At 43.5% G+C, this 14675-nt stretch overlaps 1 protein-coding gene and 1 long non-coding RNA gene across 3 annotated transcripts in view; one reads left to right on the plus strand and one right to left on the minus strand.

The window, feature by feature from the left end:
- Positions 1 to 14675, minus strand: part of LOC145431714 (uncharacterized) — a 196955-nt gene that overhangs the window by 45059 nt on the left and 137221 nt on the right. The gene's annotated exons all lie outside the window — the stretch shown is intronic.
- The window catches only part of dyrk1b (dual-specificity tyrosine-(Y)-phosphorylation regulated kinase 1B), a 61548-nt gene that overhangs the window by 40931 nt on the left and 5942 nt on the right, over positions 1 to 14675 (plus strand). For both annotated transcript variants that reach the window (XM_026183441.2, XM_026183440.2), the window contains exons 2-9: positions 5564 to 5730; positions 9863 to 9982; positions 11070 to 11258; positions 11716 to 11863; positions 12334 to 12483; positions 13165 to 13301; positions 13977 to 14123; positions 14441 to 14581. In XM_026183441.2, the coding sequence (XP_026039226.1) occupies positions 5662 to 5730; positions 9863 to 9982; positions 11070 to 11258; positions 11716 to 11863; positions 12334 to 12483; positions 13165 to 13301; positions 13977 to 14123; positions 14441 to 14581 (1101 nt within the window). In that variant the 5' untranslated portion in view covers positions 5564 to 5661. The remainder of the gene's footprint in view (positions 1 to 5563; positions 5731 to 9862; positions 9983 to 11069; positions 11259 to 11715; positions 11864 to 12333; positions 12484 to 13164; positions 13302 to 13976; positions 14124 to 14440; positions 14582 to 14675) is intronic.

Consider the following 14675-nt stretch of genomic DNA (forward strand, 5'->3'; position numbering starts at 1 on the left):
TTAGCAGGGGAGAAGGAGAAGAGGAGAGAGAAGTAGCTAATGAGTATTGTAGCCTGGCTGCTGAGACAGCACTGGGTTTATTTATAGAGTGCTGGCCAGCCAGCCCTTAGATACCAACAGCGAATCAGCTGAGAGAGAAAGAACGCGCTTCAACCAATGGCAGAACAGGCGCGAGGGGGGGGCCGAGTGAGGAAGTGCTGTGACTGCCTCTCAGTCTCTTAAAGAGACTGTGCAGGTTTCTCAGTACTAGGCAGATATTCTCTCTCTCTCCCTCCAGGAGTGTCATGTTTGTAAGCAGGCCAGGACCTGGACCACAACAGTCCCACACTGAATCACTGTTTCTACCTCATCACACAAGCAAGCACACGCAGTTCAGCACAGAGCTTCGAAGCTACTCGCAGCTTTCTAGGCCCTTCATCCAGTCGCACACCTCCGTTTACGTTCTCATTGAGCCATTTAGAAAACGATGAACAGAAGAGCTCTTCATATTGTGGATGGAAGGTGATAGTGGGGGCAAGCCTAGAATTGCAAGTTGTTTTTCCATGTTGACATGCTTGCCCTGATTAGAAATAGATATGGTGGATATACTTGAACCATGAAGCCATGAAATCTCTTTTACTTTGATGTAGTGAACGCTGGACTTAAAGCATGACTGCTGCTTTCCAAATTGTTGTTGTAAAGCGCTTTGAGTGCTCACATAGAGTAGAAAAGCACTAAATAAGAACCACTTGCCATTACCATGATGATCTAAACTGATGTTTGGCCTTTTCCATGAGGCCCACGATCAGCAGCTTTAGCTTTTCTGACCTGTATTCTCATCAGAGGATGGGCCAATCAACACTGGGCACCTCCACTAACAACATGTTGTTTCTTAAACTTAAACTAGTCAGCTCTCAGTACTTCCTGTGATTTGGAGTTAAAACTTTGCTTTCACCAGGTTCAGTTGAGTCTTAATCGTCTTCTAATATGCTAGCCACCTATCATCATTTCTGGTGCACTGCCTACTGTGTCTAATGCATCACAGTTTACACTTTGTAAAGAGGGATACAGATCCAGGCTCCATATTGAGATAAGTAATTCCAGTTGCATTCCCAAACAGTATTTCCATTTCTTACTTGCGGTAGCTTCCTATCACTGCACGCTTACTAGAGGAAGCAGTGCTTAAACAATGGAAAAAACACAAACTTTGTCCTAAACCTCTCATGTTTAACTGTTTTCCACTTTTTCTTTGGTCATTTTAGCCTTTTTGGCCAGGGTGAAGGGAGCATCTGCCATCAAACAAGAAGACAGCCGCATGTAGCTATGATGATGTTTGCTAGTTCACCTTACATGCATTAATGTAATAACGTGGTTAGCCTACTCAACGTAAATTACACACGAACAACATTAAGCTACTCACGCAGAGAAGAACGTCTGGTTACTACCGTTTATGTCAGAACCGGTGCCATCCCTACTTGTAAACGTTTGAGTTCATGGTAGCTCCTCTGTTTTTGTCGCTGGTGTTTTCTGCTCCATTTTAGTTTCATCCCATTTTGTGTACCGAGTACTTTTTTCATTTGTATCTTAAGTAACAATATCGAATTATTATATTTAAGTAAATAAAATAAACACAGCAAAGGATGATTTTGACCATCAGTATTATTATATTCTCTTAAGTAAAAATCAGATGTTTTATACTCTACGTCAGATTCTGGCCAGTAGACCAGTGTTAGCTGTGCTGTCTGAATAATGAAGACAGTGCAGGGCAGAGCTTGACAACGCGGTCAAAATGCCTACTGTATGTAACGGATTTTTTCTAGTTTAGTTTAGTTTAGGTGTATCATTTAAAAGACGTGCCTGTGCTGAAGAGGATGGCAGCAGCTACATCTCTGTTGGTTTGGCCTCTCGTTGACCTGATGTGAACATTCTTGAATGGTTTCGACCTGATTATCTACAGAGCACCGTGTGGAGTTGCGTGTCACCTGAAGGAGGCAAAGACCCGAGAATTTCTAATTTGATCCCATTTTTAGTGACTCTGCGTAGTGAGCGGCCTTATTTTTAACCACATATCTAAATAACACTTTTCTATTTTGGTTTTGGTATTTGCCAGCTGGCAGAAGGGAGACATGTTGGAGCGCTTCTTATTGCGTCTCTCATCCTGAGAATAGTAAGAAGAGCAACCTTTATCACTCATCTCATTCTTGTGACTTAACTGGAGGAAGAAACATGGTCAGCAGCTGGGCCACTCCCTGTTTATTCTAAAACCGTCATTAATTATGTAAAAGGACCGGGAGTATTATAAGTCACACGTCCTGTTTTGGTAGCTAGTTGACTTACTGTGCTATGTTGAGTAGGTTCATGGCCGAGCTGAAGACACTTAAACTGTGATATTTAAATAAAAGGGTCGCTCAGCAAATGTATTTTTACCTGACCTTTCTATGAGGCTCACGGAGTCAGACACAAGACACAACGTCCTGATAGATCTATTGTTCTGATCGGGTGTTTGTATGAATTGAATTGTTGCTCTGGGTCTGAGCCTTAAATGCATAACTAGAAGGATGAACAGAAATGAAATGAATATGAAAATGGCACCAGTGCACTTGGTTTGCACTTGCTTGGCCAGAGAAGCAGACGTACTTTGCATACTGTTGGCAACACCTACAATAACTGTTCAAAAGGACTGATGCAACATGCAAAAGGTGTGCAGAAATTATTTATTATTATTAGGGAGAGGGATTGAGGGGGAAAGATGTGTAGCAGGTGACCAAGGACAGAAATGGAAAAGTCCAAAAAAGTTCAGAAGTGGGCTGAGAAGATGGACAGAGTGGACAGAGGAGCTGATGAATGTAGAAAATGGGGAAGCCAGGGCAGCTATGAAATGTGGAAAGGCGATTGGTCCAAATTGCATACCTGTGGAGGTGTTTGGGATAAATATTGCTTAACACAATCCTGGAGAGCGAGATATTTAAATAAAAGGTGGCAGTCTTCATGAACAACCATGATGTCCGGAGCTTTTAAGAAAAGAGGCGATGATCAGTGAGCAGCAGCATGGCTTGATGCTGAGAACTACAGATGTGATGTTTGCATTGGGAATATTAATGCAGAGCTATAGAAGAGGTCTGAAGGAGCTTCACTGTGTCTGTGTGAGGAACTGTTGTACTGCATGAGGAGTGGCAGAGAAGATTGTGAGGGTGGTGCAGGACATGTATGAGGACAGTGGTGAGGTGTGCAAAACGAGTGACATATGGGTTCGAGGTGGGGGTGGAATTACATCAGAGATCTCCTCTAAGCCTCTTCTAGTTTGCAGTGGTCATGGACTGGATGGACTGATGGTTTGTGCAGTGGGTATACTGGACAAAGGATGTTGAAGATAATGTTCGTTTGTGCTCCATTTCAAGAGCTCATTAGAACGTGTGCAGCGTTTCATGATGTGCACGCAAGGGAGGATCTTCCCTCGAACATGGCTTAAGTGACAACCTTAGGCTTGTAGCTATTGACTGTTTCAGCAATCGAGTATTCCCATGTTTAACTGAGTAATTGGGTAAGAAATATTTTTGGTGCATGCCAGAGAACAAACTAAGCCATCGAGTCCGAGGAATCGTCTGTAGGCCTCCGAGACAGGATGGTGTGGAGGCACAGGTCTGAGGGTGGAGACAGCAACGCTGGAGCTCCCAGTGAGCACGGAGGGCTCCAGCTTTGTTACATGGAAGAAGTCTGAGCACTTCATTAGTCGTGGACGCCTGCAACGAGCTGGAGTTGAGTTTGTCATGCAGATAATCAAAGAACCCTGTAATGCAAGTAACAACATAATTGTAACTGTAATCTGATTACTAAATTTAATACAGTAAAACATTACATTACTGTGTTGCTGAAAAATGTAAAACAGCACTGTAACTGTGTTTTACCTGGGATCACGGTTTTGCTCACACAGCTGAAGAGACCATTTAAAATGGTTCTTTCCTCAGCTGTCTTTATGTGCACACACTGTCCAGCTTCGGGTTTTTTACATGCAGGTCTGTTAAGTATCAAACAAAACACTCTGGGAATGGTCAGGTGTAAGGACTGGACTAAGATGAGACCGTGTCCAGAGAAAGACCTTCAGAAAAGCTGGAGAACTATTTCTCAAGGCTACTTTAAAACAACAAGAACGTCGATATATAGAAATGACAGTCTCAGCCAAATATGGACTCTGACCATGAAGTAACACATGCAATCAGGAGAAAAGGCTGATTACGTGTGGAAAAGACCAATCTAGGGGTGTGGCAGATTATCCAGTTAGGTGGTTGCTTTAGCTATGCAGCAGCTGTAAACGAGGGCTGCAACTAACGATTATGTTGATAGTCAGCTAATCTGCCTAATTGTTCTTGGATCGGTCGATTAGTCAACTGTAACCTCCTGTTGTAGGCTGCCCCCCTGTAAATATCGCCCTGTTGTCTCATCCCACAGCAAATTAATTATTAGGTAATACAAATCAAAGCGCGAGTAGTACTTAAACAAAAGTAATGTGCAGATAGGAAACTATGGATGTTCTGTTCTTAAGTTCAAACTTCAACTTAAAAATTTAAATATAATTTTTTGTCCAGTTTCCAAAGTTCACAGATGATTCCGGTCGTGAATTCACAACTGCAGCGTTCCCAGCTGCTGATAACCATGTGTGAGATGACTTGGTGCATGAGCCTCTTTACAGGACAAACCCATCTGTACGCCTCCAGAAGGTGTAGTGTTCAACACCAATTAAATTGCTTAACTGATTATATATATAATTAATTAATGATATAGGCCGACCCACAGATTAACAAGCTAACGTGAGGTGGAAGAGGTTTGCTATTCAGAATCAAGCAGAGAAGAACAAAACCTCAGATGAAATGACCGTACACAAACATGAAGGTGTCAGCGTGAGCGTTCAGAGCTGATGCTCCAGCGTGCCGTGTTTAAATGCTCGTGCGCTGCAGCAGCGTGCACAGTCACGTAGTTTTTGGGAAATCCTTTTTCTTCCTCCTGCTTGGCGGTTCGCAGACGATACAGGCGATACTGCCCCACGGCTTCCTGTAGTGTAACTGCAGTCACAAAAACACATTCACCTGGTTTTAAGTATGACATCATAGATTATGGCGACGAATCGTAGCAGCCTACTGTAGACATAGTCTTGTGAGGTTTTTTCCACTGGTTCAGATACATGTCCTTGTCTGATGGTGTAAAGAGTTTCACACGTAATATTTGGACTTGGTCCAGTTAGAAGCTTCAGAGTTTAAAATCTCTGTTGTGAGCTGTTCTCTGTGAAACTGCTGATTCGTCTTCTTTACTCAACCAAAAGGGAACACAAATATTAGCTTAGTAAAAACTAGCTGCTTGAAAGTTATTTTTCTGCAAAGGTAACTGAACATTGTGTTATATTAATATGATAAGAAAACAATATCAAGTCCACACGTCATAGTAGACGTGTGGGATGAAGGATGCAGTGTTGATGGTGATGAGCGTGGTGCATGGGCGTGCAGGAACAAAACAATAGTAGTTCTGATGTTCCCATAATGCAAACAAAGGTGTCGGGGTTCCCCTGTCTAATCATCTCTCTCTGTCTTCTTAGGTGTAAGCAGCTCAGGATGTCCGCCCACCTCCTCCTCCTCCTCCTCCTCCTCCTCCTCCTCCTCCACTGCCCAGGGCTTCTCCCTCGCTGAGCCAGCCATGACCAGCCAGCACTCACATACACACCCCTCCTTCAGCTCCATCCACTCCATGGCCGAGCAGCAGCAGGTACCACACGCAGCAGCAGTCCCACCACGCATGCCTGTGGGCCAGTGCCAGAGGGATGCATCAACATTTTGTATTCATTTTAGATGTTCAAACGTTGTTGCTTTGCAGAGCTACTGAACATGAAATGTCTGCGAGGTCATGAAGGTTTAATGACACGTGCTATTCAAAAGGATCCGTCCCTAAGCTGGACACTTCCTGAGGCACTGCCCCCACAGCCAAAGTCTGCGGTAGCTACTGTTACCATCAGCTGTGATGCGGGTACTCTGTGAAGATTTACAGTCACTCTGGGGTCAGCGTTGTATTCTGTAACTTTAAACATCTGGATCTGTTCCTCCTTTGCACATACTGCGAACTGCAGGGAGGAGGCAGGGCGTTCTCACCCACGATGTTCACAGTGGGGATGTGTATATATGCGGGTGTTACTGGGGTTATTAAAAAAATCATGTAGCAAATTGTAATGAAGAATTTCTGATGGATGCATAAAAGGAAGAGAACGTGTAGACTATGAGTTACTTAATAGTGGAAAGAGGGTGGGATTAAATAAGCTTATGCTTCCTCCGCCTTTTTAACATGTAAATGATTTATAATGATTCTTATTTTGTTTTCTTTGTCTCAGTTGTTATTGTCGTTATACTATTTTAACATGTTCAGAAATACATCTCCAACCAGGTTTCAGCAAAGTAAAGAGGAAAGCACGTAAACCTATTCATGCCTAACACTTACCCTACTGCTATATAAGAACCAGAACCATTCAAACTGAAAGTAGGTTAACCTTTAAGATAACACGACTACTCTAAATATCTCTAAATGTAACCAGGATTTTTCTAAGCTGACGAGAACGATTTCAGAGGCATTTTGAAGTTGATGATTAAAATATGTTTCCTGGCTCAGTGGGTCTCAGTTTTGAGATGTCTCCACTTTATGTGTTACAGATTCACCCAGTACAGCTAAAGTTAGAAGATAGACGTTTGCTTCGCGGTCACTGTAATCGATACTGACATTTGTATGCCAGGTCTCCACCCACATCTTATCCCTCAAAATGTGAACACTTAAGGTGTTTTCATAGCAAACAGCTACCGGGCATTGTGGGTCTTCTGTAAACTGAAGCGACAGCAGCAGCAGGGCACATCATAATCATCTCCCGGCTGTCTCATACACAATTTGCTTCTGATCCTGATCTCAGGTCCTACCGGCCTGTATGCCAAAGGGCACTGCTGCTCTCCTCACACAGCTAAATAGAACAGACTGTAGTTTACATTAGTGAACAGTGGTAATGATATGAATAAATATCGCTAACTAGTATGAGCAAAGTTGGAGTCTGCAGTTGATCCAATAGTGGTTACTAACTGCTCGTGGATTCCTCAGGAAAGCTAATGCCATGGGTCAGAAACGAATAATGTTATACCTCATCTAGGAGAAAATGATGGGTTCATCTAGGGCTGTGCGATATGTCCAAAACCTCATATGAGACATCTATCGTCCGATAACGATATAAATCACAGAAATGTAACATTTTCTGTAAACTCTGTGAATCTCGGGCAGCTCGACCTGCGTGAAGTGTTTCCAGCTGTGCGTCATGTAGCTGAGTCGAGTTTTAACCGATGCATGAAACGATACATTTTTAGACATAAGTTGTAACGGCGCCGTTTCTTTGTGAGTATTTATTACACGGCGTGCTGCGGGGGAAAGCCTGTTCTAACGTTTGAGTCTAAGCTTTATTTTTTAGCACCTGGCGGCTCTCTTTTACTTCTCATCCGTAAATAATCTGCATCTTTCACGTGATTCGGTTTATTTTGAAAAGTCTCAACAGGATCTTGAGCTTTATTCTGAAAAGTGTATGTGGAAAATAAACATGCGGACACACGATGGTGTTACCGTCATTGTTGCTAACCACAACACATACAAACAGGCGCTTGTCCGTCCGTGGTGTGGTTATATTAAATATAAGAGAAAGAGAGAACTTTAAGAAATTAATAATAACTACAGTGACATCAGAACCATGAACAAATATTGCCGTAAACGGTTTATTTTGCGACACCACGAAACAAACGACAGCGTAAAATGAAACGACAGACGTTTTTATATCGTCATCCGATATATATGGTTATATCGAACAGCCCTAGATCCATCTGAACCAGCTACAGATGCTCACGATCCCAAACACAGAACCTGTTTGTGATGAGCACCTACGCATCAAACAAGTTAAAGTGCAGAAATGTCTTTCAGCACACATTCATGAGTGTGGGGCTCAGTCGACCGAGCCGTAGCTCTGTAATGTGTGCAACAAACCTGCAGCAGCTTGTAGTTCTCTGGTCAGAGGTTGCCACAACAACTTGTCCAAGGTATTGATGGTACCCGGTATTTTAAAAACAAAAGCATATAGAGTTTCTTTGATGCTGCCATGTAGCAACCACCAAGCTAACAGCCACATCTCAGCTGTGTAACCACATGAAAACTACAAGAGGTAACAATACTGTGATTTTCCCAAATGTTGTTGTAGGTAATGTTTTTCCAGCTGTTGCCCAAGCTGTTGTTGGTCTGCGACCTTAGCTCTTTGCTGCTGCTTCCAAACTGGAAAGAGCAACAAATTGTGCTCCAGTCTGTAAAGAACTTCCATTCCACTCAAATGGTGATGTCACAGTCCCAAGCTCTTCCACATATTAGAGCCTGACGTTATCTTTTTGTAAGTGTACCAGCATTGGAATTTATAAAGAAGCAATCAAGCGACGTGGCTACCCTAATGTGGCTCTTCTGGCCTCAGTGTGACTTTCAGCAGGTACTAAGGCAAGGATGAGCAGTGTTGGTTCTAATGCGTTACAAAGTAACAAAGGTTCTTGGGTGATCTGCACTCGGGTGGATAGAAGAAACATCAAAGATGCTTTTTTTCTTCCTGCACGCTCCTGTTAAAGGTCAGCTGATTTCAGTTCATGTACAGTGGGAGGAAAATGGTGGAGCAGTCTACAGCAGATTGCTTTTATTACACTAAAGGACGCCAGCGCTATGGTAAAGTGCAAGCTGCACTGTGCTGCTAACACAACTTCAGCTCTCTGCAAACATCTGCACAGACCTCATGCTAACGCTAGGCTAGCCAAGAACCCAGAGTGACGTTAAAGCTGAGTGTTTGCAAACTTCTGATCTTCAACAGGTGACAAACAAATGAGCAGTCAGGCTACCTGTGCATGTTTCGAAAGTAGAAGCTCTGTGGCGATCACTTGCATTACATTTAAGAAAAGTAACAAATAATGTGTAATAGATTCCTTTTTTGACTAACGAACACCAACAGGCTGGGTTTACCAGCTGAGCTGTGTTCCAAGCCTCGATATAGTCCTGACCTCTGGGTCACTAACCAGAACTAGTCTCATTTCTACAGGTACTGGCTGGACACTTGCTTAGAGAGCTCAGACACCTCAGAGGGGCTCAAAATATGAGTTGTTACACCTCTAATTAGTAAAGGAGCAGGTTTAGGTGGTTCAGCTGTGTGACCTTCTCTCTGCCTCCTATGTGAGGTGATTCAGGCTTGTCCTAGACAGTCATTGCTTCCCAAACCCAGACGAGCAGCAGAAGACAGATAAAAACTAAAAAGCAAGAAAAGATGAGACTAACTCCCTTCAACTGTGTTATGAGTGTTGCTGTTGCATAGTTTGTCCACCAGAGGGCACTTTGCAGTTTCCCTGCAACAACACTTGATCCAAGCAGAACATCAGTCAGTAATCCTCCTCTTTCTGTTTCTGAGGTGAGGAATCTGTCAAAAAAAGGACCAAGTATTAAAATCTTAATTTAAAAATCCTCAGTCAGTCAGATTCTGTTACCTGACCTTTTAAGAAACTGGCCTGTATGTGAATAAAAAACGAGTGTGTGCTTTGCCTGATGGTCTGTGCTCCCCTCAGACTACCAGCAACTTAGTTTGTATTGAGTTGTTTTTTGTTAAAAGTTGGTGCAGTGGAACAACTTATCATGTATTAGTTGTAATAGCAAACTAATACAGTTGGTACAAACTGCAAAGGTTATTGATGTGCACTCACACAGAATGAACACATTTGTTTTTAGTGTGAAGCTGTCCTGATACACACATGAGGAACATCTCCTGCATCAAACCTGAGACGAGTTTGTGAAACGTTGTTGTTCTCTGTAGGTGCTGTCTGATATGACCATACTCCAGCGGAGAATTCCCCCTAGTTTCAGAGACCCTGCCAGCGCTCCATTGAGAAAACTCTCTGTTGACCTCATCAAAACTTATAAGCACATCAATGAGGTATGAAACAGTAACATTACACACACACACCCTTTTATTTTGTACTTTAAATTGTGTCGCCATGATTTCCTGGAGACTTACTGTAAACCTTACATGTGATTTACCTAAAAATGGAAAATGTAACTGTCTAAACAGACTCTGGTCCCACTGCATTTGTAAAAGCTGGACCACACACACAGTCACAGTCCAAAAGTTCAGAGGACATCACCTTAAATTTCCTGGAGACTGACTGTAAAGAGATTGCTATCTTGGCTAACCAACCGGAGGGATAGATGCAGCTATACCAAGTGATAGCAGCATCACAAGAAGGTTGAGAAATGCCAACAGCTGGGTGAGGATCGCAGGAAGACGTGGAAGATGATGGCAACAGTGGTGCCTGTGGTAACTGGACCACTGACCCCCAAACTGGGCCAGTGGCTTCACCAGATTCCAAGAAACGACATCTGAGATCTCTGTCCAGAAGAGTGCAGACCTCGAAACAGAACAAGCTTTTATAGCAAGGAAACAAAATATTCTCTGAAGCAAGGAAACCCTCAGCAGCGCTGATCTATAGTTTTTCATCCATGAAATGGGCGATCGTGGCTCAAGAGTTGGGTGTTCGTCTTGTAACCGGAAGGTTGCCGGTTCGAGCCCCAGCTTGGACAGTCTCGGTCGTGGTGTCCTTGGGCAAGACACTTCACCTACCGCCTACTGGTGCTGGCCAGAGGGGCCGATGGTGCAATATGGCAGCCTCACTTCTGTCAGTCTGTCCCAGGGCAGCTGTGGCTACAACCATAGCTGCCTCCACCAGTGTGTGAATGTGAGAGTGAATGAATAGTGGCATTGTAAAGCGCTTTGAGGGTCTCGAAAAGCAATGCAATCCATTATTATTATTATTATACTTGTGCGCCACAGGTCATTGATGTGAACGTCATTTTTTGCACTGAAATCCAGCATCCACTTAAGAGACGGCTAATCTAGGCAGTTCTGCTGTTACACCCCGAGAAGAACAGAGCAGTAACAGCTGGTTGCTGGTGCACAGGTTATTTGGGTTTGTTGCTTTCAGATGTACTGTGAAGCAGAGCCTGAGCTGTGTTTGTGTCCACAGGTGTACTATACTAAGAAGAAGCGGCGGGCCCAGCAGGTCCCTCCTGAGGACAGCAGCACGAAGAAGGAGAGAAAAATCTATAACGATGGCTATGACGATGACAATTATGACTACATTGTGAAAAATGGAGAAAAGTGGCTGGACCGCTATGAGATAGACTCACTGATTGGGAAAGGCTCTTTCGGACAGGTGAGGTCTCCACAAGAAACATTCTCCACTTCTGTTACTACTGCGGACGCAAAGTCCAAAATGTCTGAACTAAAGTTATTTGACGGCTTCTGCCGTTAGTGAAATTTGGCCGTGTCTCTGTGAAAAGTTGAAAGTAAACTCTGTGTGAAGGATTAGTAAAAGCTGTCATGTACAGAGCTAAAGCGTCGGTATGGCTAACCCAGCGACAGCCAGCAGCACATCTGAAGGTCACTGATTACAGCAAACAAACCAACGTGCTCTTACAGGGAGCTGCACTCAGTAATTGTAATCAGTAGATTGCATTACATTAAGAAATCAAAGGCAAAGCCATTGTTGTTATGACACAGGCTACATGTATTGTGTACATGACAGGACAAAGTCAGACAGGAAGTGTTTGGCTGTCCTTGAACTGAGTGATTCACTACCTGTGATGTAACATGTGTTCATGTGTCCACAGGTGGTGAAGGCCTACGACCACCATGAGCAGGAGTGGGTTGCCATTAAGATCATTAAGAACAAAAAGGCTTTTTTGAACCAGGCACAGATAGAACTACGCCTGCTGGAGCTCATGAACAAGCACGACACTGAGATGAAATATTACATAGGTAAGATACACACTCTGTACACTGCTGTACAACACAGCTTCTCTTGGTTCATTACAGACGCACAGGGGGCCTTTACTACATTTATTCTCTGTGCACACACATCTGTTAGTGTGCACACGCACTGTTGCTAACACTGGCTGCTGAACAGCAGAAATCAAACATGCGAGGTATTTAGAGTGTGCGCTCTCCTATCATGCTGAGGCTGTTTAAGTACAAAGATCTGTCTATGCAAGCACTTACTACCTGCATTTGAAATGACAAATAACAAATAACAAATCTGTCCCGTTAATGTTGACATAGATGGGAATGACGAATAATCAAAAAACATATAAAATATTTCACCTCACCTTTGACACCTGAAACTGAAACGTCTCAAAACTGTGGTATTTTTAAACGATTCAGTGGATTAACTTTTCCCCATGTCTCCCATTTGTCTCTTTGTGTCTGTCTGTCAATCTGTCTCTGTGCAGTCCACCTGAAGCGTCACTTTATGTTTAGGAACCATCTCTGTTTGGTGTTTGAGTTGTTGAGCTACAACCTGTACGATCTGCTGAGGAACACCAATTTCAGAGGAGTTTCCCTCAACCTCACCAGGAAATTTGCACAGCAGCTCTGTACAGGTGGGTGCATAGAGACGACATGCAGCTGCAACACTGTGGCTGAGCGTTTGTACTTGTGATTCCACAAAAGGTGCTGGAAGCATGTGTGATAGTCGTGGTCTGTAGTTACGCTTAAACAAAGCGCTGACCGTGAACGACTGAGCCAATCACGGCGAGCGTTTTAAAACTGAGCACACAGCTGGCACCACAAAGTAACAATAACACATTTGAATAAATGGTTGTAAATGTGGTGTGGTTGGGCAGCACGGCGGTGACTAGCCTCACAAGGAGACGGTCCTCAGTTCGATTCCACTGTGTGGAGTTTGCACGTTCTGGCGTGTTCTCTCCGGTGCTCCGGCTTCCCCCCACAGTCCAAAGCAGTTAGTGGGGTTGGGTTAGTGGCCTAACCCTGCAGCCTCTCTCATCCAAGGTTCACACCTTCAGCTCTTAAGGATGGAAACAGCAATCCCTGCTACTATTTACATGTTTATCAGGGAATAAAAAGATGTTAAACAGTTCAGTTATTCATGTGTAGTGAGGCAGGTGTCTGAATACATTTACTGATCGATATGTAAACACTGGTAATAATTCTAGAAATGTGCAGTAAATGCAGGTTTAATGCTGATGATGTGCACTTATTTAGACTATACGTGTCTTCAGTTTGCATAATATTGTTGACACATGTTGGTGTTTTGTCTACAGCACTATTATTCCTGGCCACTCCGGAGCTGTCAATCATCCACTGCGACCTGAAACCAGAGAACATACTGCTGTGTAACCCCAAGAGATCAGCCATCAAAATAGTTGATTTTGGATCCTCCTGCCAGCTTGGACAGAGAGTGAGCACACTTACTCCAGATATGATTCTTTATAAACGCTGCTCACCTACTAGGATCACTCCCCGTTACTCACAACGTTCACATTTGGAAAATATACCAAGTAGCGTGGCTTGCACGATGGCAGAATAATTAGGACTGTTGGCTCATGATAAGAGGTTTCCTAGTTTTTGTGTGGGTTTCCTCCCACTGCCCAAAGACAGGTTAGGTTAGCTTTAGTGGGAATGGAGAAGAGACACAGCTGTCATCATCTCATCGGCATGAATGTCATGGGAACTTTGGGCTTTTTAAAAATTTTACTGTCCTTTTTCCGTGATGGAATAATTGTACAATACTGCAGCTTGGACAACAAAACTGAGCGCACACGTTTGATCCACACAAGGCTCAAAAGTTTACATGCAGGGACAAAAATAAACAGATCCATTTAAATCTTTAAGAAGTGCTACTCTACACTGTCTTCTTGCTAATCATGAACAGCAGTTAGCTTCTCTCTGTGTTGTGGGAAAAAGTTACCATGACATTCATGCCTGCTCTGACCACAACCCTTGATAATGTGCTTAAAGTGTATAGAATAAAGCAAGGTATGAATGTGTGGTCAAATGTGATTGCATGTGTTCAGTTAAATAGCTACACTGTCAAGTCTTGGTGTCAGATTGCTAAACTCCACTTCCTTCTTAGATCTATCAGTACATCCAGAGCAGGTTTTACCGCTCTCCCGAGGTTCTGTTGGGAATGCCGTATGACCTGGCTATCGACATGTGGTCTCTGGGATGCATCCTAGTGGAGATGCACACAGGGGAGCCTCTCTTCAGCGGCTCCAATGAGGTAACAGCAACACCAGCGTGAACACACGTGTCGGGTAGTGTCGGGCTTGAATCGGGGATGTCCTTCATCCGTGCTCAGTGTTTTATGCTACATCCATTTAGATGTGTTAAGAAGCTAGCGTAGAGAGGCCGCGTTGTAGACACGGTTGTTACGATGACAGAAAGTCTGTCTCTTCCAGTCTACTCTTAGTTCCTTTGAGATTGTACTGAGAAGCATGAATTTGAAGACCGCATGTGTTTGCAACAGCATGTCTGTGGTATGCTCTTACTTTGGTCCACATTAAGAGTGTGTGTGTGTGTGTGTGTGTGTGTGTGTAGGTTGACCAGATGAATAAAATTGTGGAGGTTCTGGGAGTTCCACCCAGCCACATGCTGGATGCAGCTCCTAAAGCCAGGAAGTATTTTGACAAGCTGTCAGATGGTCTGTGGACGGTGAAGAAGAACAAGGATGTCAAGAAGGTAGAGTTTGCTTCTGTTTTGACTTCACATGTGGAAAATTTTTAACTTGTGTGTTTAGTTCAGTTCACTTTCCAAGTGTTGACTAACACAGGAT

This window comes from Astatotilapia calliptera, chromosome 11 (genome assembly GCF_964374335.1).
Source record: "Astatotilapia calliptera chromosome 11, fAstCal68.1, whole genome shotgun sequence".
Lineage (NCBI taxonomy): Eukaryota > Metazoa > Chordata > Actinopteri > Cichliformes > Cichlidae > Astatotilapia > Astatotilapia calliptera.